The following is a 25287-nucleotide window of genomic DNA, read 5'->3' as shown; positions in this document are numbered from 1 at the left end:
AATAGCGGAGAGACCACTCCCCAAGACAGTCTGTTCTACTGTCAAACAGCCTGTACCATCTCAAATTATTCCTAATATTTAGTCAAAATCCTGTAATTTGCATCCACTGGTTTGGGCCCTACCCTCCGGAGCAAAAGAAAACAAGCTTGCTCCATCATCCATGTGACAACCCTTCAAATATCTGAAGATGGCTATTGTATCATCTCTACGTTTTCCCTTCTCCATGCTAAACATACTCAACCCCCTCAACAGTTCCTCTTCAGACTTGGTTTCCAGACCCTATATCACCTTGGTCACCTCCCTCTGCACACATTTCAGCTTGTCAGTATCCTGGTGCCCACAAACTGTGATTCCCACCCAGTACTCCTGGTGTGGCCTGACCAAGGCAACATAGATCTGGACACTATACTTCTGTTGATGCGGCCTGGAAATGCATTCACCTTTTTGCTGCTGCATCACACTGTTGACTCATAGAATCATGGAATTGCAGAGTTGGAAGGGACCACGGGGATCGACTTCTAAGTCCAACCCCCTGCCATGCAGAAATCTTTCACCTAACATGGGGCTCAAACCCATGACCCTGACATGAAAAGTCTCATGCTCTACCAACTGAGCTATACCTTGTGTTAAGCATGTGGTCTACTAAAAACACCTAGAGCCTTTTTACATGTACAGCTCTGAAGCCACGTGTCTTATATTTGTGCATCTAATTAGAACTTTACATCTGTCCCTGCCTGAAATCCTGGAGATCTGCCGCCAGTCAGTTTCAACAATACTGGGCTAGACAGGCCTATAGCCTGACTATGCGGCATAAAGCTGCTTCCTACGCGGCCATCACTGTTGCCTCTTTAAAAAACTTATTTGATACCAGTTAAATGATATACTGATGTCCTTCTTGATCTCATGAAAGCTGCTATGGGACCCTTACTGGTGGAAAAGCAAGGTAAAATGCTTAAAATGCATACATATTGGGAAAGAAGCTAAGCAAAATTAAGTATTTCTGTTTCTCTTGATTTATTTAATAAATGTTTCAATTTCCAAGCAGCAGGACAAGGCAAAACGGAAGAGACTGCGCTGCCCTGCCTTGGACGTTCCTTAGCTGCAGACTTGGAAGATTGCAAATAGCTAATTCCCCTGATTCTTCTCCACTTATCCATAGCTTGCTGCGAGCTATCATTTATAAATAGCGTTTTGGCAGGAAGCTAGGCATGCTCTATGGCAGGGGCGATAGGAATTGTTAAGACCACCTTGCCTGAAAACTTGGCTGCTGACGTGCTGGTGACAGGGACTCGAGCAAGCCGTGTCAAAGGGAATAATTTTAAAGGAAAGACAACAGAAACTTGTCGCCTCATTGTATGCATTTACAAACAGGGCTTTCCAGAGTATTAGGCCTAGTTAAAGCTGCCCCCTGGATAAAAAGTGTTCCCGAGCAGCCTCAGACGAGCTTGGGAGACAAACAGATGTGACTATGGTCCCTGGCATTTGGCAAGAACACTCACTGTCACGAAGAAAGATATAAGCCTGGACAGGGCATCAGCTGCACAACAGTGGAGCAGGCCTGCAAGTGTCACGGCAGCGGCAAAGTTGTGGCAGAAGGAAATAAAAGGGCTGGAAAAGCCAGACTAGTGTGAACTTACACTAGTAGGCCAAATATATATTTGTTATTGTCATGCCTTCTGACATTAAATGAACAAACAACAGAAGACGGGGGAAACTGTGGCCAATTCTTAATTTTCTCTCTCTTTTGTATACAATATTTAAGCATGTCTTTTCTTGATGCAAGTAATTACAAGAACTGGAGGAATAAGAGAGTCTATTTTGAGACACTGGGAAGGCGGCAGTGGCAGCGGGGGGCTGCAGGAAAGAATTTGATGATGATATAAATGGAAATGTATTATTGCCATTAACAGCTATTACCATGTCATCAGGCAATTTTTAAAGCAGATTTACCAATATACAGCAGCTGCTATTTGATGGCAACATTTCCCTTGCTTTCTTCCCTCTGTTGAAGTTCTCTGTCCCTTACAATTCAATTTCACACCTTATTATGTTGCATGGCAAATTAATATTTCCTGTAACTTAACCATACAACTGTTGCCATCATTGTGCCCTAAAAGATTAAGGAAATACTCCGTTACGTGAAAGACAGCATAAGGGTACTGCTGTCCTTTTCAGGGTCAAAAAATTATAGAGCTGTAGAGTTGGAAGGGACCCTGAGGAACATCCAGTCCAAACCCCTGCAATGAAACAATCTCAACCTAAACATCCATGGCAGATGGCCACCCAACCTCTGTGTAAAAACCTCCAAGGAAGGAGAGTCCACCATCTCATGGGAGTCTGCTCCACTGTCAAAAACGTCTTATCATCAGAAAGTTCTTCATGGTGTTTAGTCGCAAACCCCTTCCTTGTAACTTGAATCCATTGGTTTGGGTTGGTCGCCCTCCTGTGCACACATTGCAGCTTGTCAATGTTCATCTTAAATTGTGGAGCCCAGAACTGGACACAGTATACCAGGTGTGGTCTGACCAAGGCAGAATAGAGTGGTTCTATTACTTCCCTTGATCTGGACACTAGACTTCTGTTGATGCAGACTAACAGCATTAACTTTTTAGCTCATGAATCACACTGTGTACCCATGTAAAGCTTGTAGTCTACTAAGACCCCTAGATCCTCTTCACATATGCTACTGTCAGGCCAGGTGTCCCTCCACTTATATTTGTGCAGCTGGTTCTTCCTGCCTAAGTGCAGAACCTTACATTTGGCCCTGTTCTCCAATCTGTTAAGGTCATACTGAAATTCTGTCCCTTGTGGCATTAGCTGCCCTCCCAGCTTGGTGTCATCTTCAGATCTGATGAGCATCCCCTCAATTCCTTCCTCCAAGTTGTTTATAAAGACAGTGAACAACAACAGGCACAGGACAGAACCCTGTGGCACCCCACTTGTCACTTTTTTCCAGGATGATGAGGAACTATTAGTGAGCACTCTTTGGGTTCAGTCAGTCAACCAGTTACAAATCCAGCCCATATTTTACTAGCTTCTCTGCTTTACTTTCTTTTCCCATTACGTATGAAAAAAGGAGAGCAGGTTTCATCAATGGTATTTTCCTTTACAGCTGCATTTGCAACTCTTCTAAACCCAGTTAGTTGTTCTGAACTAGATATCCAAAATATTATTGAACCATGTCTCAAGAGGTAGCTCCACTTGGGATTTCCAGTGATACACTATCACTAGACATGCAGCTACCAGTGGAAAAAAAATTAAATCTTAATGCTGGATAGCTTTAGTGCACAAAACCACTTCCCTATTTATATGTTCTCTAGTAACTAAATACTCCTACTTCAAGTTGAAGCCAATGCAAGGTTTCTTTTAAATTCATTGAGAAAGATAGCGTCTTTTTGAACAATTTATACCTAAGATAGTTGTTTATTTCTTTTACACTTCACCTAGGTAGAATATCCTTATTAAAAACGGCAAATGGAAGATTAGTTCCCTTTATGACTTCATTGAAGTTCCACAGGTGCAGCTTCTTTCATCATAGGGAAAAACCACACCTGCAGAGCGCTGCCCTGGTTTGGAACTCAAAGCCTCAGAAGCCTTTTTCCTCCAGCATATAGACTCCCTAACATAACCTGAATTTCAGAAGGAACTATTTCTGAATGGAACAATGATTAGCTCATCTGTGGAAAAAGAATACATGTGCCACTGATTCAGAAAGCTTTCACGGCATTGCATCTTTCTAAACCTGTTTAAACACTCTCTTATTTCATTCTTTCAAGCCGTGAGCTGATTTCATTCTGTACTTCAGTTTTAGGCTGCTGTTAACAAGCCTTTAACCCAATTAAAATCATGAAATTCTGTAGAAACAGTCACAGAATACTGGCACAGTATCAGTGAGCTCCTGCAGATGGCTGTAGAACCCTTTGGTTTATGCCTTTTGGATGCCGTTAGGTCATACATAGGCTTGGAAAAGAGCGAGTCTGAGGTGGTCTCAGAAGGATAATGTAAAGTGGCTAGAGTTAAGTTCTTTTCATCTTAAGAATGACAGAAGAGCATTTTGGTAAGTGAGGGATTTATTTCGTTTTATAAGGTGCTATAATGCTACTAATTCAGAGCACAAAAATCCCTTTAGGCATTTTAAAGGATGGCCACAAGTTGCAACATTTATGAAGGGCAATTACGTTGAACTGAAGGGAACTTCAGCACAGGTAAGTCTAGGACTGCACTGCAAGTATACTAAATGTGCAGCCTCCCTGAATCCCTGCAAGGGGCATAAAATATGCAGAATTGCATTTGGAATCGCAGACTGATGGTGTGTCTAATTTTGTAAAGTTGCCATGGGAGAATTTATACATGGTGTATAGATGTCTTACATAAATCAGTATGTATGCTCACTATTTAATACTAACTTTATGGGGGATAACAATTTGCACCCACATTCACCACTGATAATAACTGAGCATGGGAGGGGCACATAATTCCATGCCCACTGTACTTGTTTTTTTGGGGGGGGCGGGGATTTGACAAATGTGTTAATAGGCCCTTGGTATTACATAATTATGTCTACATCATGAAAGTCAAATAATAGCATTCAATACAAAGTACCTTACAATGGAAGCGAAACTCTTGCTAACGGTATAATACATCTTAGTAGCAGTTTGCATTACTAAAGATGCTGTTTCATTTTCATTAATTCCAAGCCGTTAAATCTTTACAGAACACAAAGGCAGGTTAAGCAGTGGAGTGTATTCTTGCCTTGCTCTCCATTCTCTTCCCTACACCTCCACTGTTTCCCTGTGTTTAGATCGTGCTTATATTGCTACCCCTTTAGCACTTTCACAAAAGACATTCTGTAAAGTTAGGAAGGTGTAGCAACTCATGCTTTCTTAAGTCGTGCAAAGGGAGATAAACCTAGCTACCCTACTGTTTTTAAACGACCAACCAGAAAACCTCCGGAAATGCGCAAGCTGAAGATAGCCATCTCCTTTCACATGCTCCGAGGATCTGTTAATATAGTGGTAATATTGCTTATTATGGTAAATAGCTTGTGAACAACGAGCAATTCTAGGAATTTTGGCAAATGAAGATTTTGAGATGCTGCACCTGTGGAAATTCCGCCTCCTCCACAATCCGTTATTAAAGGACTCTCTCCTTCATTAAATGAGGGTTCCCCAGGAAGCCAAGATGGGTAAGTCCCTGCTGTACATTTCATCAGCAGCCATGTCTGAATGTGGTGCAAGCAGGCTCTGCTCTAGTTTGAGCTTGAGGGCTGTTGTTCTGCCAGCATTCAAGTCTATGGTTCACACAGCTCAGCAGCAGCCCCTAGTGTTTTCGTCAATACATCTTCTAAAGCATCTCTGTAAATTAGGGAACAAGAAAGGTCAGGGACCATCATGTGTTGGCTCTAAGGCCTCAATACAAAACGTTAGCTTTGTCTAGGAAGCACAATGAAGGAATTAAGGTCTCAGGAGTTGACACAGGCCTTACGTTCGTGAAAACTGCTGCTGTTGCTGCTATCAGCATGGGTGATGTGGATCTGTGGTTGGACAGTAGCTACTGGTATGAAATGAGATAGATTCTGAAAGCCCTCAGAAAATCTAAGTTTCATTTTCTTTTTAAAAATGTTCTTGAAAAAGAGGGATAGCTCAGTCAGTAGAGCAGAAGACTCTTCATCTCACGGTCATGGTTTCAAGTCTCTTGTTGCGTGAAAGTTTCCTGCATTGCAGAGGGTTGGACTAGATGATCCTCGTGGTCCCTTCCAACTTGTGGTCCCTTCCAACTGCTCTTCAGTGCTATGGGAGAAACTTTCCATGACCCGAGGAAATTCAGGGACAATTCATACTTCATGCACACAGCAACAGATTAAAAAACAAACAAACCACAATCTAACACGGCAACCAATATATAATCCATTTGAAAACAGCAGCAGAACTGAACACTGAAAGCCTGCTGAAGCAAAAAAGCTTTTTCATTTTGTCTAAAAGATGAGGGAACCAGCTATTTCCACCTGCAGTGCCACCACTGAGAAGGCTCTGTCCCTTGTTCTCATCTATATCACAGCCCTAGATAAAAACATAACAATCTGATATATTGTAACCCTCGGACAGGATATGTGAAACAGATAATCCCTGAGATAATGAGTACTTTAAAGGGCCAAACCAGCACTTTAAATAGATACTGCAAATGAATGGCTAACCAATGCAGCTGAAACAAGACTAGCACACAAAGTACCTGTCTGGTCAGTGCTACTTGAAATTTCTGAGGTTTCTGTTTTGTTTTTTTTAACAGGCAGCCCTCACAGAGAGCCCTGCAAAACCAATCTGGAAGTAACTAAACCAGGGTAAACTGATGCTAGCTCTTCTTTCTTTCGGGAAATCAGTCTTCAGGCAACCAGGAAATCAGTCATAGTTGATAAAAGACACTCCTGGCAATCACTGTCATTTGGATATCCAGGGACAGCATTAGATCCAGGTGAACCCTGAAGCTACATATGCCATTCATGTTAGGTATCGAGTTAGTCTCCAAAACCTCCAGAATTTCCAACTAACAGCACTTAATCTGGTACAGGTTAAGTTTTACTTTGCTTAGCACTCCCAGCCCCCCACCTATATTCACCGCTGAACTGATACAAGACACTGATCTATCACTTCCATTGCCTTCCAGGGTTTTGATAACAGACACAAGAAGTGTTTCATCTGCTTATTGGGATGTGTCCAATGGTTGCATCAAGGGAAGCTAGCTTATGCAACCAACCTCTCTCTTCCCTTCCTTCCCCTGCTGATGCAAGCTCCTTAAGACCAATTTCCCTCTCCCATTACAGCCTCATATATCACAGCCCCCACTATTCAGGAGTTCCCCCTTCCCTACTGGGTGTACAAGGGGAAGAGGGGAAAGAAATTAGCTGTGCATAGCCCAAATCACTGGAAAACCTTTTGCAGATCTTTCATATAGATCAGGGGGGGGGGGGGAGCCCTAGCTGATGGGAGCTGCAGACTGACAATACCTTGTAGGGAAACAGGTTCCCCATCCCTGATGTACATGATGTACACAGGGGAAGCTTGTGGCAGCCTACAGACAAAAGGCCCCAGAGGGGTGGGGGCAGAACAGCCATCTTCCAGCAGTCTTCTGGGGCTGGCTAACCATTGTAGAACAGTACAGTGGTACCTCGCAAGACGAATGCCTCGCAAGACGGAAAACTCGCAAGAAGAAAGAGTTTTCCATTTTTCGAGGTGCTTCGCCAGACGAATTTCCCTATGGGCTTGCTTCGCAAGAAGAAAGCCCATAGGGAAATCTCCGGGGACCTCTTTTAAAATGCTGGCGGTCGGGAGCAAAGACTTTCGCCCACCGCCGGCCTTCAGAAGAGGTCCTGGACCTCTTCTGAAGGCTGGCGGGGGGCAAAAGTCTTTGCTCCCGACCGCCTGCCTTCCCGGGATAGCGGAGAAGCGCAGCGCGTTTCTCTGCTATCCCGGACGGCTTTTGAAGGCAGGCGGGGGGGGGGGGAGCAAAGACTTTCGCCCACCGCCGGCCTTCAGAAGAGGTCCTGGACCTCTTCTGAAGGCCGGCGGGGGGCAAAAGTCTTTGCTCCCCCCCCGCCTGCCTTCCCAGGACAGCGGAGACTTCTCCGCTGTCCCGGGGCAATCTTAAAATGCTGGTGGGCGGCAGCGAAGGGTTCGCTGCCGACCCCCAGCATTTTAAAAGCCCCCAGGACAGCGGAGACTTCTCCGCTGTCCCGGGCGATCTTAAAATGATGGAAGGCTTTGCTGCCGACCCCCAGCATTTTAAAATCGCCCCGGGACAGCAGAGGCTTCGCTGCCGCCTGCCAGCATTTTAAAATCGCCCCGGGACAGCAGAGAAGTCTCCACTGTCCCGGGGGCTTTTAAAATGCTGGTGGTCGGCAGCAAAGGCTTCGCTGCCGCCCGCCAGCATTTTAAAATCGCCCCGGGACAGCGGAGAAGTCTCCGCTGTCCCGGGGGCTTTTAAAATGCTGGCGGTCGGCAGCAAAGCCCTCCTGTCCCCGGAGCTTGCGGGGCGGGAGGTGGGGAGAAGGGCTTTTCTTCCCACCGCCAGCCTTCAGAACAGCCTTCTGAAGGCTGGCGGTGGGAAGAAAAGCCCTTGTCCCCCCCCCCCAGCCTTCAGAAGAGGTCGGGGGACAGACTGTCCCCGGACCTGGTCTGAAGGCGGTTTCCATAGGAACGCATTGATTGATTTTCAATGCATTCCTATGGGAAACCGTGCTTTGGAAGACAAAAAACTCGCAAGAAGAAAAAACTCGCGGAACGAATTAATTTCATCTTGCGAGGTACCACTGTATTTTGCAAACCTTGCAGGCAGCCCAGAAGGATACTATGGTTGAAATGTTACTGTATGTGTGGTAAACATATGCCATATGAAATTTGATTTTGGCTCGTTGGCCAAATTTTTGCATAATACAATGCTCCTTAGAATTTGCTCAGAACTAAGGTTTTATTCGTTCTAAGGCTAAACGTGAATTTGTTCTCAGGAAGTCACCAGATGGCTTTGCCTGTTTGGAAATGGTGGAAGAATGAAAAGGGGACAGGAGAGGACTGTTGATCCTATGACCAAGTGGGAGTTCCCTCCACAACTTCTATTTTAAAAAGAAAATGAATTGCTTCAAGTATGGCTGAGTATTTTTCTATGTTTTGATTTTTAAAAATTGGAAGAAATGTATATAAAAATAACTACTCGAGCTTGTCTCAGGATAATGTTTCTGAAGTCTCAATACTTAGGTACCTAAACACTTCTAACTTTAACTTTGGTCTTCAAAAAAGTCTTAGTATTCACTGATGGTTAAAAACAGCCTCTTCGCGAAATTTCACATTGCTCTATTTTATATAGATCCTATAAAATATATGCATATCTTGTGACCTATTACTCTTTCTTTTCAAGATAGCAGTCTACTTTTAAATTGAGTTTTAAAACCCATTATGAAGGTTTGAACACACAATTTAAAAGCAGACGACTATCTTGAAAAGAAAGAGTGGTAATAGATCACAAGATATGTATTTCTCTTTTTCCTTCTGCCACATTATAGTTTCACCTATTTAGGTCACCTGAATCAAGAATAATGTGAAAAACACAAAACAAAAGGGGGGGAAATCAAGGAAAGAAGGTATAAAACCATGACAGCAGTGAAGATTTGTTATTCACAGGTGCAAAAACATGGAAAGGAAATTAAAATGGTTAAAACTGGAGATGGCTGATATAGAACAAGTTCCTTGAAATGCAGCATTGGCTAGTTATATTATCCTATAATTCTAAAATTACTGATGCAAAAATAGACAGTCTTCCACATGTTATATGTGTGCAGCCCATAGGATGATATACTGTGCCCTTCTACTGCCATTCACATAATGGATTTCTGTTCACAGAATAACTCGGAGGCAGCCACCACAACTGCTCCAATTGAAAGGTAGAAAATACACAATTTATTCTAAGGATCTAACTAGACCACAGCTTTCTGCATTCCTTGTTAGGTGCTATATTACAAAACTAGGAATAGGGGAAGCATTTTCGGAATGACAGGTAACTTTTAGCTAGGGGACACCATAATACTTAAAATGGTAACTTGAAACCAACCCTGTGCAGATCTGATGTCCACACTGGTTCTTTATCAGTTCCTTGCTAGAAATATAAACCAACTGGGCTGCAGTGATCCAAGCAGCACACACTGTTCCTAAAATGAGAGCTGCCAGGATATGCTTACTGCTCTCTGCTTCACACGCCAAACCTATTTTTCATTGCAAGGAAAGGTACCTCGTCCTATCATGGCCAAGACATTCCTGTGTTCCTTCATACTGTGGCCTATGGTTTTCCTTGCGTGTGTGTTCCTTTCCCAATTGTGCTTATTCCCACAACTGTACCAGCTATGCTATCAGCAGAATTTTCCTCTGAAACAATATTCAGGATGGCTAATCTACAAGGCATTTTAAAGCAGTCTTGGGCTCCTGATTTCTTTCAAAATCTTTATATTTTTATTCTTTTAGAAAAATTAAGGGAACATGTCTGCTGCTTCTAAAAGATCGGAAAATATAAGAATCTCCAATGTTGAAATTTCATCTATTATTTGCTTGGCTGTTCAGCAAAGCTGAATGTCAGAAAACCTATGTATCTTTCATAGCAAAGTTTTGGGGAATTGTTGTCTGGCAGTAGTTTGAGCAGTCAGTGGCAACACAGAATGCTAGTTTCATTTCTAATGTCTACAGATGTAATTCTGACAGCTGCTATCTTGGCAAACTGTACATAATTTTCTACTTTGGGGGCTGGAAAGTGGAGGGAGCATGAAATTCCTTATTCAGGCTGCATTCTAGGAGCAAATGCTTTGCCCTGTAAAAAAATACATCCAAACCTACTTAGCAAGGAATGACAGCAGCTAGTTGCCTTACATTCACACATTTTATAGAAGCAACAAAGACTTCAAGTAACCTCTGAAGGGGATGTGTACGGAAATGCTGAAATACACTCATTACAGTTATCAGTTATTAGAATAATGGATACAATGGGACAATTGATTTTAGTGGCCTAAGCATTCTGTAACTGCCTCTCAGACATGCCCGTAAGACATACAAAACAGTAAATTTCATATAATCAAAAGATTTCCTTCTACATGGCCCCAGGAAATTCAATGCAATTTGTATGTTATTAAAACTTCCAGCAGTTACAAAAGAATGCCAACAGTCCTCACTTGGGCTACTTGCAAATCATTTTAAATCTGTTTAAAATAATATTTGCAGTGGGTTTTTTTTAAAAGGGGGTACTCGAGGGTACTCCTGCCCACCTAGCAGTTTGAAAGCACATCAAGTGCAAGTAGATAAATAGGTGCCGCTCAGGTGGGAAGGTAAACAGCATTTCTGTGTGCTGCTCTGGTTCGCCAGAAATGGCTTAGTCATGCTGGCCACATGACCCGGAAGCTGTCTGCGGACAAACGCCGGCTCCCTTGGCCTATAGAGTGAGATGAGTGCGCAACCCCAGAGTTGTCCGCGACTGGACCTAACGGTCAGGGGTACCTTTACCATTACTCAAGGGTACGCAGTACCAGCATCTCTTTTGTTGTTTTTACAAAATGTAGCACTTACTGTAACAACTTCACGGGGAGTACCAGCACCTATTTTTCTAGAAAAAACCACTAGCTCGCAGTATAGTATATAAGTGAGCAACCCAGAATGGAATCACATCTTGCCACGAGGCTCACTGGGTCACCCTGGGCCTAACCTGCCCCACTGGGCAGCTGAGAGATTAAAATGCTACCCTGAGCTCTAAAGTGGAACTGTGGGCTAAAAAATATAAACACTCTTATCAATAAATGGCTCACCGGTCAATTTCTCAGTTGTTTGTATGTAAAAAGAGGCTTTCAGTCTTGCTTTCCCCCGCTTACAGCTCTCACCAGGAACATGCAGAATAACCTATGCTGGGTGACAGGCGCTGTAAAATCTTTTAAACACAGTTTCTAAAACCGATGCAGTTGAGTCTTATTTTGCACCGGGCAGGTGTAATTGGAATTTCACACCGAATCCAGCTATTGGCTTGCCTCGCTCTGAAACCTTTCCTTAGGCTTAGCTATAACAATGACATCACCAGCTCAACACCCATTGCAACATCTGCTTTCACACTACTAAGAATGCCATTGTATTAACCAACAAGAGCTATGACCATTCCCTTTTCTTTTCCTTTCTTTTTTCTTTTTTGGTTAAATGTTAAACAGATGTGATGGAACAATTCAGCTCTGTCAAACTCCTTTTATACAATGCCAGTATGCTGAGATTGGGGCTTTAATGGTGACACATTTGTTTTATATGGAATAGTAACATAATGTGACTATGAAACGTGAGGGGGGGGGATTCTCTTGCCAATAAATTCTTATCTCCGTGCACAGTACTCTAACACCTCCTAGCTGTTCCAAACCTTATTCAAAGTCAGAGGCTGTCATAGATTTACCTGCAATAAGCAGGTTGCATTTTTAAAAGAAAACCTGGCAGGAAATAAAGTCCAATTGTACTGTTATTCTTAATGCTCTGCACCACCACGCCTCCAGAGACTCATGAACTTTATGCCAAGCAAAAAAGACTTTAAAATATCTGTATTAGAGTCTTACTGTCCTTAGAAAGGATAATGCATTGTTTTTACTTGCTTCTAATTAGTAATTTAAGCATATGTTCAGCATTTAACTCTAAATGTTTGCCTTTTCCCCAAGCTCTGAGACAGCTGTCCAAGATGTGAATGCCAGAAAGCATTTAAATATCAACATCTGTTGAATTATGTTAATGCAATGTAATATAATTGGGCATGAGTTGGAATTGATCAAAAGTGTGTGAATTAGACAAAGGCAAATCTAAACCAATATTTCATTTCACAAACAAGTCAAAGGTAACAAAACTGTGTTTGTTACTAAACCAACATGATTAGAGCACAATGTTCAGGACACCCAGGTCCAAAAACGATATAAAAACATGAAAAGGCAATTGTAAAAGAAATCAAATATAAAATATTATTGCAGAAATAATCTACCACTAGTATTTTGGCCTAGGATTTCATACACATTTTAAGAAACAGCTTGTCTTACAAAACACCAATTAAAAACAGGCTTTATTTTATGGTAAGGAACAACACTGAACAGTTGTTCTCAGAGTAATAAACCACAGTTTAATAAAACATGGTTTTGCGTTTTGTGTGAACCCTGCCCAGCAGCTTAAGAATGATTTGTTTACTGCTAAAATACATTAGTTTTAACTATGGCTTGGTATTACATGTGAACACAGCGCCATTCTTTAACCATGTTGCTTTTTATCCACCTCACCACAGAATATTGTCAGGCTACAAAGGCAAGAGCAGCTGGAAAACACACCAGACTTGGGAGAATCAAGAATTATTTTTGGCTGTGGGAAAATTTGTGCATCCTTTTGTGAGACACATTATGTAAGAACCATCTCTGTGAGTACAAACTGAACCGGGGTATACCCCAATGCAGAAAAAGGAACTGTGCTTAAATTAAAATGTCTAAATTCTTAGTTGTTTTTGCAGGCATGCTTATACGGAGGCCTGAATTTTTGTTTCTGCTTGCAATGTCTCCTTGAAGGAGAAACAACCTTGGTTGGTGTATTTTATTTTTTTTTTATAATATTTTTTATTACGTTTCTTTCCAAATTTTATACATTACAAACAAATAAAGAGTTTACAAGAAACCATTTTTTTTTTTTTAACAAAAATCCCAACTTGGACTTCCCCACCCCTTCCGATTCTGCGTTCTTTATATTAACAATGTCAGCAATTTGTTACCTTATGTCATACCTTATTGTAACTTTTACATGTTATGTATCTATATTCAATGTATTATGTCACAATTTTTATACCTTTAAAATAAACGTAACATGTTCAATTTCATATTATCTCCTTTTCTCTTTTATCACTTAGTTTACTATTTACTTAATCATAATTGCTAAAGCGTATCATCTCCAAATCATGCACCGTCTTAAGATTCATACAGTTTGTAATACTTTTGCAAGTAGTCTTTAAACTTTTTCCAGTCCACCTCAATTGTTTCTACATCCAAATCTCGGATTCTGCCGGTCAGTTCAGCTATCTCCATGTAGTCCATCAACTGCATCTGCCATTCCTCCAGCGTGGGTAAATCTTGTGTCTTCCAGTTCTTTGCGATGAGTATTCTTGCTGCTGTACTAGCATACATAAACAAAGTTCTGTCCTTCTTTAACACTTTCTGGTCTACCATGCCCAACAGGAAGGCCTCTGGTTTCTTGGGAAAGGTATACCTAAATACCTTTTTCAACTCATTGTAAATCATTTCCCAGAAAGCCTTAACCTTTGGGCATGTCCACCAGAGGTGAAAGAAAGTCCCCTCTGCTTCCTTACACTTCCAACATTTATTGTCAGACAGGTGATGTATCTTAGCTAACTTGACTGGGGTCATGTACCACCGGTATATCATTTTCATAATGTTTTCCTTCAAGGCCGTACTGGCCGTGAATTTCATTCCGGTGTTCCATAACCTTTCCCAGTCTTCAAACATAATGTTGTGTCCAACATCCTGTGCCCATTTAATCATAGCAGATTTAACTGTCTCATCCTGTAAATTCCACATAAGCAGCAAGTTATACATTCTAGATAACAGCTTTGTCTTTGGTTCTAACAATTCTGTCTCTAGTTTCGACTTTTCCACCTGGAAACCAACTTTTTTGTCCATTTTGAAAACCTCTTGAATTTGAGCATAATGTAGCCAATCTCGCACCTTATTTTTTAGTTTGTCCTGGCTCTGCAACTTCCAATTGTCTCCAATTTTTTCAGTCAATTCCCAATATTTCGGCCAATAGGCCTCCATATTGGGTCTTTTTCGGGCCTTGGCCTCCACTGGTGATAGCCACCTCGGAGTTTTACTCTCTAGTAAGTCTTTATATTTCATCCAGACTGCAAAAATTGCTTTTCTGACAATGTGGCTTTTAAACAATTTATGTGCTTTAACCTTGTCGTACCATAGGTATGCGTGCCATCCAAAAGCATTATTAAAACCTTCCAGATCTAGGACATCGGTGTTTTCCAACAAAAACCAATCTTTCAGCCAGCAGAAGGCTGCAGCTTCATAATACAACCTCAAGTCCGGCAGGGCAAACCCCCCTCTTTCTTTCGAATCTGTTAATATTTTAAACTTTATTCGGGGCTTTTTGCCCTGCCAGATAAATCTAGATATATCCTTCTGCCATTTTCCAAAGCAATCCACTCTGTCCACGATCTGTAAGGTTTGAAACAAAAATAACATTTTCGGCAACACATTCATTTTTATAGCTGCAATTCTTCCCAACAAGGAAAGTTTCAATCTTGACCAAATTTCTAAATCCTTTTTAACTTCCAACCAACATTTCTCATAATTATCCTTAAATAAATTCAAATTCTTGGAGGACAAATAGATCCCAAGGTATTTCACTTTTTTAACCACATTCAGTTCTGTTTCTCTCTGAAACCCCTCTGTTTCTGTAATTGTTAAATTTTTGGTCAGAACCTTAGTTTTTTGTTTATTCAACCTAAATCCCGCCACCCGACCAAATTCAGATATAAGTTCGAGAACTCTTTTTGTACTGGATTCTGGCTCCTGCAGTGTCAAAACTAGGTCATCTGCAAAAGCTTTCAGTTTATATTGTTTCACTCCGACCTCTATCCCTTGTACCAACCGGTCCTCTCTGATCATATTCAATAGCACCTCCAGGACTGAAATAAATAACAGAGGGGATAGAGGGCACCCTTGTCGTGTCCCTTTTTCAATTTTAAATTCCTCCGTCACCACATTGTTCACTATTAATTTAGCTTTTTGTTCTGAATAGATTGCATGTAATCCATTCTCAAACCCCCGTCCCACTCCCATCCCTTCCAAGTTCTTCTTCATAAACATCCAAGATATGTTGTCAAATGCTTTCTCCGCATCAATAAAGATTAACACCGCCCTTGTGTTCCTGTTAGTCTGCAAAAGTTCTAAAATGTCAATGATGTTTCTAGTGTTCTCATATAAATGTCTACCAGGGAGAAAGCCAGCTTGGTCTTTATGAATTACTTCATTTAAGACTTTTTTAAGTCTATTTGCCAAAATGTCTGCAAATATTTTGTAATCCACATTTAGGAGTGAGATGGGACGGTAGTTTTTAAGCTGAGTCTTTTCAGATTCTGACTTAGGTATCAATGTGATGAAGGCTTCTTTCCACGTTTCTGGTGCCCTCTTCCCATCCATAATCTGGTTACATACCTCCAACAAAGGTTGTATCAAATAGTCCTTCAGAACCTTGTAATATTTGGAGGTAAGTCCATCCGGGCCTGGAGATTTGCCTAGTTGCATATTCTGAATGGCACCTTCAATTTCCTGTGAGGTTATTGTAGAGTTCAAGATTGATCTTTTATCTTGAGTTATTTTTGATAGTCCATTTATCTTTAAAAATTGATCTATCTCTGATTCTTTCTGGGGCCCCTGTGCATACAGTTCTTTGAAGTATCTGTGGAAGCACCTCCTAATTTCTTCTGGTTTCTGTACGATCCTTCCATCAATCTCTAGATTTGTTATCGTGTTTAGCTTTTGTCTTTTTTTCAGCTGCCAAGCTAGCAGCTTTCCACATTTATTTGCTGATTCAAAAGATCTTTGCTTCATCTGTTTTATTTTCCATTCAATCTCCTGATTAATCAATTTTGAGTATTCTGCTTGGTGGAATTTAATTTCTCTCAGCACCTCCTTGGACTTTGGTTTGGTTCTCAGTTTTTTTTCTCCTTGGTGTATTTTCTCCAATATTTTGTCCTTCTTTCCGTTCCAGAGTTTTTTCTTGATTGAATTCTGTTGTATCAGAAACCCTCTCATAAGAGCTTTGCTTGCGTCCCAGATCGTTCTTTTTTCAACTGTAGTATTCAGATTTATCTCAAAATAGTCCTTTAATGTTTTTTGGGCCTTTTTCACAATCTCTTGATCTCTTAGTAGTGTGTCATTCATTCTCCATCTGAAGGAACCGGGTTGAGTTAATCTAAGTTCTATTTTCAAGGCGTTGTGGTCGGAGCATGTTTTTGGGCAGATTTCCACCTTTTTAGTCTTGGGTGCCAGCCCCCTGGAGGTCCAGATTTGGTCGATCCTTGACCAAGACAGGTGGGCCTCAGAGAAAAAAGTTCCTTCTTTACCTAGGGGGTTCTTTGTCCTCCATATGTCGATCAAATCCAGATTGTCAGTCAGTTCGAAAAAAGTTTTGGGCAGTCTGCCGTCTGATGTTAAGTTTTGGTTGTAAGACTTATCCATATGTGTAGACACCACTCCATTCATATCTCCCATCATTATGATGTTAGCATAATCCAGATAGTCCAGCAACGTCTCATGCAGCTTCTTGAAAAATTCTGATTTCCCGTCATTTGGGGCATAAATTCCTAATATCAATATTTTTTCTCCTTGGGTTTGAATTTCAATTGCCAAAATTCTTCCTTGTTCATCCTTAAATAGAAATTTGGGTATCAGGCTCTCCTTAGCGTAGATCACCACTCCTCTTTTCTTTACTTTGTCAGACGAAATAAATTCTTGGCCTAATCTTTTATTTACCAAAACCTTCCTGTGGAGCCTGGTCACATGGGTTTCTTGTAGGCAAATAATGTCCAATTGTTCTTTCTTCAATATGTGAAATAACCTCCTTCTTTTCTCCGGGGAATTTCCGCCATTTATATTCCAACTGAGTAGCCGCAGAGACATCCTGAACTATTCTGCTACACCTAAAGCGGTGTATCTTCTTTCTCCTCTGGTTCCGAAGGTGCAGGTATTGCTCCACCTGGGTTGGGTATAGGCCAATTAGCTGCTGCTTCTTTTTGGAGGTCTTCTCCGTGATCGTGCTGGAACTTTTGTAAGTCCTCTGATGATCTTATTTTAACCTTCTTCTGTTTGTAAGTGAATGATAGCCCTTGTGGGAACTCCCACCTGTAAGGAATTGTGTTGAGTCTCAGCAACTTAGCCAAATCTGAGTAGGTGGCTCTCAAGTCCAATAACTGTTTAGGAATATCTCGGTAAATTTCCACCCTTTTCTCTTGTATCACAATTGAGTTTTTGAAGTGTAGGCCTAGTATTTTGTCTCTCTCCTCCCTTGATCTCAAAGCTATTAAGCAGTCTCTGGATCTATCTTTTCTTACTAATCTTCCCAACCGAAAAGCCGATACAATTTTGAAATCAATTTCTTCTTTTAAGTCCCAGAACTTTGTAAACTCTGTTGTCAAAAGTCCTTTCAAATCTTCTTGTTCAATTTCTGGGACTGCCCTTAGTCTGAGGTTGGTCTCGCGATTTTTCAATTCCACCAACGAGAGATAGGTTTGTTGGTCCCCTATCTGTTTATGAAGAGGCTTGACTTCCGCTTTAACTTCCTCGACTTCTTTTTTAGCTGATGTTGCAATTTGAACGGCTTCCCCTGCCAGTTTACGATTCTCTTCTGTTGCTCCTTGCAATTTTTCAATTGCTTGGGTATGTTGGGAAACCTGATCTGTCAATTTCTGGATCGAGGATGTTGCTTGGTCAATTTTTGTTGATTGGTTATCAATTTTTTGATTTATTGCTGACAATTGTTCCAAAACTTGTTTCAGTACTGCCTCAGCTCCTCCTGCTGCCATATCTTCCTCTTCAGATTTTTCAGGCTTTTCGGTTTCTACTTTTTGTGTCGCAAGCACAGCTGGAACTGATAATCTACGTCCCTGAGTTAAAGTTGTTTGCAAAAGCTGTGCTTGCTTTTTTGCTTTCTCTTTCTCCTTAGCTTCCTTAGCTTTGGCTGCTCTTGTCTTTCCTGTGCCACTCATCAGTCAACGTTCAAGGTCAAGTGTTGTAATCCCATGGGAAAGGCAAGTCCAGAATTAAAAACAGTCTATTGAGAGAAGGTAAACAGAGAAACTTTCCCAGGCCTCTATATTCCCAATGTCCTCTAGGGGGAGTGCCACCAAAGTTTTAGTAAGAAGAAGGTAACTTTCCGCAATTAAAGTCTCTTTGTTCCAACTTTAAAAACAATTTTAAAAGCAAATTAGTTCCAGCACGCTAAAAGAAAGGTCCTGCAGAGCCCTTTTAAACATGTAACAAAGTTCCAGCAAGGTGCCTGCAATTGTATCCACTTCAGCTAGGTGAGCTCAAAATTACACTATCCAGTTACAAAAGTATCTGGAAGCTTGCAACAGTTCCGCAGTTTAAACAACTTTACCCGGCCACCCGGGAATTTGGGGTTAGAGTCTTCCCTTGCCCTTGGGGTGTCCGCTCCAGGTCAATTTTATGCTGTATTTATTCTTTAAAAGTAAAATTCAAATGTGCACGAAAGTCCCGATTTAAAGCTTCAAAGCTTCCCTGTTCACAGCGCTTTCCGCTCTTTAGACCGTCTGCTTTGATCTTGAAAGCAGTGTCGGAAGACGGACTTCCTCTTTCTCGTCTCCCGTTTTTAGCCAAATTTTCCGATTTGATTTGTAGAATCTTAGGTCCTTACTCACGGGTTTGATGTTTCAGCCCGATGTTTCTTGGAAGAAAGGTCAGCGCTCATCCGTGACAGCCGCGCGGCTTCGCCTCCGCAGAAAGAGCGATGAACCCACAGCACCGCTCCCCCTCCTTCACTCCGGAGCCCCTTACGGGGTTCCTTTTGTGATTTCGGGGTCGCTCCAGGTGCCCGCCGGGTCCCACGGCCACGGACTCACTCTGCCCGTGGTTTATCTTGATGGGTTGCCGCTGCGCCGTCGCGAGCAACCCTTTTCTGCGGTGCCCCTCTTCAGAGCTCGAAGAGGTCCGCCATCACGGTTTTGCGCCGCCTCCGGAAGTTTAAACTATGTGCATTTAAGGTTGATCTTTTTTTAAAAAAATAATAATTAAAAATATATTATTAGGATTCAAAAATATATATATTCATCATTCTCTGGAAAGCTGTTTTTTCTTTTAAAAAAACCATTTCAGATTTGCAGCAAGCTGTTATTCAACTGAGCATTGTTGTGTTTTTAGTTAACGGCAGCAACGTATAGGAAAGGAAAAGTCTGCAAACCTTTGCATCCCACTTGTGCAAAAGGCTCAACTTCACACTGACTTTACAAGGGGTGGGGAATGCACTTGGGATGTTGATCAAGCCTGCTGCATAACTCAATGAAAAAACCTGCCTTTCAATGAAAAAACATTCTTGTCAGTGACATGCTACTATGATAAAGTTCTGCACACGTTCTTAATTGGCCGAGTGCTATAGAAGTGTTAATTCTCTGTGCTTTCTTGCTCAATCACCCTCTCCTCTTTCCAACAGTTTTAACCAACCTAACTTAATAAATGCACCACTATTAAAAAACAACAACAATTAAGGTGGTAAGCCTGCGTGAAGCATTTGGGTTAATATTGTTACCAGTGGATCTTATCTCACAGCAGCTTAAGCATGAATACTAGGACTGTTAATAGGCTTGGTAGGAACTTGAAACATATCAGATTACATCCAGAGAATAAGTGACAGTAGAAGGTGACTTTTCCAGCCACTTCCTGGTTCTCTGGCAGCCTCCCCAAAACCCATTTCAAAGGGTCAGGTTGGGCCCTTTGGGCTGTGACATGGTGGTGGTGGGCAGGCACTCCTGAAAATCAGGTGGGGACATCTTGTGTGAGGAGAGCTTTTGCTCACAGAAGGTGCCTCTGTGTGATTTTTTGCAACCCCCTCCTCCCTCAGCCCACCCTATTCAGGAGCCCCCCAATGCTTAGGGGGTTGATGTGGGGAGAACTGGGAGAGGAAATCAATTTCTGCCTTCCTCTTTTGCCTGCCCCAAACTGGACACAAACCATTGATTCCCAAGAATTTAGTTTTCAGTGTGCCAGTTGCTGCTAGAATCCTGAAACTTTTGATTTTTACTGCTTTTAAAAACAAAACAAAGCACTTAATTGATGCAGGTAAGGCAGGAATGAACAGGAAGCCTTCTAGCCTGTATGTTGTTGTTTCTTGTGGTTGAGCTACTCATGGTTATAGAATGAAAGGTGAAAAGGGCGGCACTGTCCCAGCATTATTCATTATTTCTTTAATGAAATTATTAATCTCCTGCTCTTCAGTCAAAACAGCTTACAGTTCCTTTCAAAACATTACATTGCCTGCTTTTAGGCTTATAGTCTAAAAGGGCATGACTCAAAAGGAAAAAGGACTGGGAGGAAGAAATAAAGAAACTCAGATGCAAGATCTTAATTACAAGTTGCACTTTTTTCTGGGGGGGACGCAGGGGTACGCGATTTCCCTAAACATTTTGTGAATTTTTGTACTTTTGTCCATTTACTGCATTTATTTTTCCCAATTTGAACTATAAAATGGTGGTATTCTTGAGTCCATTCTTAAGGAAATCAGCCCTGAGTGCTCACTGGAAGGACAGATCATGAAGCTGAGGCTCCAATACTTTGGCCACCTCATGAGAAGACTCCCTGGATAAGACCCTGATGTTGGGAAAGATGGAGGGCACAAGGAGAAGGGGACGACAGAGGACAAGATGGTTGGACAGTGTTCTCAAAGCTACCAGCATGAGTTTGACTAAACTGCGGGAGGCAGTGGAAGACAGAAGTGCCTGGCGTGCTCTGGTCCAGGGGGTCACGAAGAGTTGGACACGACTAAACGACTAAACAACAACAATTCTTGAGTCCAAATGAGAGTACCCCTAAACATTTTTTTTAGAAGAAATGCACAGGTTACAAGTTATTCTAACTAGCCGCTGAGGTAGAAACGTTGAAGGAAAGAAGGAGTCAAAAACTGTTGGTGTCTCAGTGGTGCCAGTGAAGTGGCCTGGTACCTCTTCTCTGGCTTCCTCTATTGCAGCCGGTTGTACCTGCTGCTGCCTGGTGATTGTGGCAGAGGGAGAAGCCTGGCTTCTTAGTAGGGTTGGTGGTGGCCCTACATCCCTTTTCTTCCCTCTTCTGCTACAGGGTGATGCAGTATCTGCTAGCAGGTGACAGCTGCTGGCTTTGGCATTGGCTTCCTTCACTCTCTCAGTCTGCCTGCTTCCTAACTCACCTGCCTACTTCTACCCTGCATTCCAGTCCCCTTCAGTTGAGAGCTCAGGTCACCTGAAATTATCCTGCCTTTGGGTTGACCCTTCTGTGAGCAGGAAGAACAAATAGCTGTGTTTCTTCCTTAAACACACACACACACACACACACACTGAGCAAGAAAAACATTACTGCATTTTGCCATTAAAGTATGATGCTCACTTTGTATACAATGTTTCCACCTTTTTGGGGCTGTCATTATTTCCCACAAAAGCTACATCAAACAATTATAGTTCTGGTAATTAACCAGTAAGTGTAATGTACAGTTTTCCTACCCCAATCTATTAACAGCTGCTCAAAAAATGTGGTAATTAATGGTTTCATTTATTTTTGGCAAACCTGCAACACAACAAATAATTTTCTATCTACTGCAAATTAGGACTCCTTCCCAAACAACAGATGACGTGGTGGGGGAAAGGGAGCAGGCGTAACACTTGCACATCTTTGCCTCTTTAGAAGATCAAATAAAGAGCAGCTGTAATTCTATTTGTCACATCTGTGTAACAAAATATAGTCATCTGTATCATCAGAAGAAAATGAACAAGCTCCGTTCAGATGGAAAGGGATTTCCCACCAACCTAATGGGAAAAGGCTTGCTATAGAGGCATAATGGAACTTCTTGTTCTCAGGTTCCCCACCAGTGTCCCTGACCCCCCCCCTTTACATAACCTGTAGTTATTAATACCAGAATTAAAGACAACATAAATATGCATCTATAATTTAGTCCAGATATCATCACAATAGTCCCAAGATCAACTAAGCTAGCTGTGTTAAAAAGAAAATGAGAAGGCACAAGATGTATTTAAATAAAACCCTGCAAAAGATTACATTTCAAATGAATCCCTCATTTCCTTCAATACTAACTCAACCTACTCCCTGTAAGAGTTTTCAGATTCTTCAGAGAACATTTTTCTTATAAAAACAAACAAACAAACAAACAAACAAACCGCAATGCTGTTATTTTGGTAAGTAGATGCACTGGAAGCCAAGAGATCCATTTCTTAATTTTTCCATCAGTCTCTCTCATTTTTTAATATTGTGAAAAACAAAACAAAAGGGAACACTTGAAATGCTTTTGGGGAGAAAGAAGAGACAAGCAGATACATTGCTTTTTTTTAATTTGGGAGACTGCAAGTTTTCATTTTAAACTCAAGTTCATGATGCGTACAGATTACAGACAACTTCTCCAAGTGGGAAAATCATATCCACATCATGATGAATGGAATCTAAGCAGTATAGCATACATACCACCCCCTTTCAATACAGGTATTTCCAACACAACTATATACACGGATATCTGCGTCCAATTGATTAACACTTTTTGGACCCCTTTTAAGAGCTTCTGTGGCAGACAGATAGCAGCTGACCAGACATAGAAATCATCTCTTTTTCCGTCTCTATATCAGCAGTTTGGGTACTAGCTAAAAATATTGGCTAGGGATCTTACTTAAACTGTAAACTGCATTGCATATTTAGCTCACCTGCTAGCTGTTTTCACTGAACTGTTTTTCTTGTGTCCTCTCTCTGATCGGTTGTCCCGCAGGAGTTGAAGCTACACGGAAAGTTCAGAAGACATATAAAAACTATGCAATGATGCTTGCATTTTTAGAAATAAGTCCTACTAAGCCTTGTCATGTTTTTGTACTACGTTGTTTCAGCAAAGGGCCTGACAGCCCTGACGTACTTTATCCAAAGTGCATCTACTGAAATGGCAATACGATATCGCCTACATTTTAATTCAGATCCTCTCTCATTTATTCCTATGTGCCTTCTTCTACAGCGACAGTCTTGTATTATAGTAAAGTTTCATGTCAAGATGCCTAATTAGTAATTCAGAGCGTACTATGCCATTACAATATGTTTAGCTTTAAGATATATCACAGTAATATTGTAACTTCACCATCTCCTTTAATTTGAAATGAGCAACAACAGAGCTTTGTACTTAGAGGAACCGATTTTAGAGGCTCACATTCAAATCTCTGAAATTACTGTTTTATAAACTCTCTAAAAATGAGACTAATAATGACCTGACAGAGCTGTTGTAAGAATGAATAATGATTATAGATGCTAAAATTCTACATTATTAGTAATAGATAAAAGTAGCACCTCATAATTACTGTTGTCATATCAATCCCACTGCTTTGCCATTATTTCTGGATTGAGAATTATAATGAAGTTCAGTAAGATTTTAGTAATGGGTTGGGTTGGCATCCCCGTCTGCCTTCAGAGACAATGGAGTACGCCTCCAGGGGTGAAGTCAAACTGCTGTGTTAGCAGCACCGAAGTGACCTCCCCGAGGCATAAGACTGGGCGGTGTGTATGGAGGTCCTGGGCTGCCCAGACAACAAGACCCTTTGCCTCTCAGCTTTGCTGGTGTGGTCCAAAGGAAAGCAGAGCAAAAAACATTCTCCCACCCATCTTCATTCTGACATTAATTTCAATAGGGGCTTTTGAAATTAGTATAAGCTTCATAACTAATTCACACAACAATCCTAATCTTAACTTTTTTTGGTGGTGGGGAGGAAGGATTCTACAACACATCTACTGTCAAATCCCAAGCCCTGCTGGTTCACAGTGATTATGATGGGAGGTGGGGGGGCAGAACATTTTCCATCCTGCCTTCCCTAGAATGCCCCCCTCCCATTGATTTGGGGGGGGGGAGGGAGAATTAATAAATTATTTCAAGGGCTGGACCACCTCAGGGCTATTTTAGGTGGTGTGTTTAGCAAATGAGGGGCCTTAGAATTATATGGATCTATGATAACCTTCAACATCCTCCCACCATTTCCCCACTATTTGGGACCCAACAGCCCTTTGGCTGCTCTCACCAAGATCTTAGGTTTGTTTCCTCATTGTTCAAACTTCGCAACACAATTTTATGCAACAGTAAGAAGTCCCCCCCCCCTAAGGTTAAACCACATCATTAGTTATTATTAAAAACCTATGTTTAGAAGACTGACACTTGTAAATAATGAGCACAGCAAAAATAGCTGTATGTACTCACTAGCACGAAAACAAACCTCAAAAGGGCACTTAAGATTATTGCTTTAATGGAAATAAAGTTGAATAAAATTCAATAACCAAATGAGATAAGCAAATCATTGTACCTGTACTTGAGAGGTCTTTGTGATGGATTTTTGTAAACAAATCATTGGAGGAACTAGGGATTTCAGTTTGCCACTTCAGTTACAAGAAAATGATGCTAGACTGGAAAAAAAGCCCTCTAATGAGCTTAAAACCTAAATCTTATGCTTGAAGACTGCCCAACTCCAGTATCAAATGCATTTCTAAGAAGATGAATGCGGGTGTACCTGCAGGACCTCACCAATATCACATGGAGCTCCAGGTGAGGAGCATATTCAGGGCCCCTCTCCATTTGTTAAACTGTTGAATATGTTGCTTCTATTGTGCCTGCAGCCCATTTTGTGTCTTTGCTGCACAATTTGCACACATGATTTATCCATTTCATACGAAGACAATGTTCATTTTCCAGTGAATACAAAATCCTTAACTTCAATGGAACCCTGGCCACACAGTTCAGCACTGGCAGCTTTAGACGTGAAGGTGAACTTTTTGTGCTGTTTTGGTGTGGAGCACAGTCAGGCAGATGGAAGCCTGGTAACCAAGTCAGTTTTCTGCCCCTAAATATGGCCCTGGGAACTTAATACAGTGGTACCTCGGGTTAAGAACTTAATTCGTTCTGGAGGTCTGTTCTTAGCCTGAAACTGTTCTTAACCTGAAGCACCACTTTAGCTAATGGG

General features: G+C 41.5%; 1 protein-coding gene and 1 long non-coding RNA gene across 4 annotated transcripts in view; one reads left to right on the top strand and one right to left on the bottom strand.

Annotated features, from left to right (window-relative positions):
* The window catches only part of LOC128411130 (uncharacterized), a 77699-nt gene extending 64590 nt beyond the window's left edge, over window positions 1-13109 (top strand). The window contains exon 4 of the long non-coding RNA XR_008329699.1: window positions 12814-13109. This is a non-coding gene — a long non-coding RNA (uncharacterized LOC128411130). The remainder of the gene's footprint in view (window positions 1-12813) is intronic.
* Window positions 1-25287, bottom strand: part of GPATCH2 (G-patch domain containing 2) — a 108843-nt gene that overhangs the window by 19406 nt on the left and 64150 nt on the right. For all 3 annotated transcript variants that reach the window (XM_053383161.1, XM_053383163.1, XM_053383162.1), the window contains one exon: window positions 23008-23078. In XM_053383161.1, the coding sequence (XP_053239136.1) occupies window positions 23008-23078 (71 nt within the window). The remainder of the gene's footprint in view (window positions 1-23007; window positions 23079-25287) is intronic.

The sequence above is a fragment of the Podarcis raffonei genome, chromosome 3, assembly GCF_027172205.1.
Source record: "Podarcis raffonei isolate rPodRaf1 chromosome 3, rPodRaf1.pri, whole genome shotgun sequence".
Taxonomy (NCBI): domain Eukaryota; kingdom Metazoa; phylum Chordata; class Lepidosauria; order Squamata; family Lacertidae; genus Podarcis; species Podarcis raffonei.
This window is presented reverse-complemented; position numbering and strand designations above follow the sequence as displayed.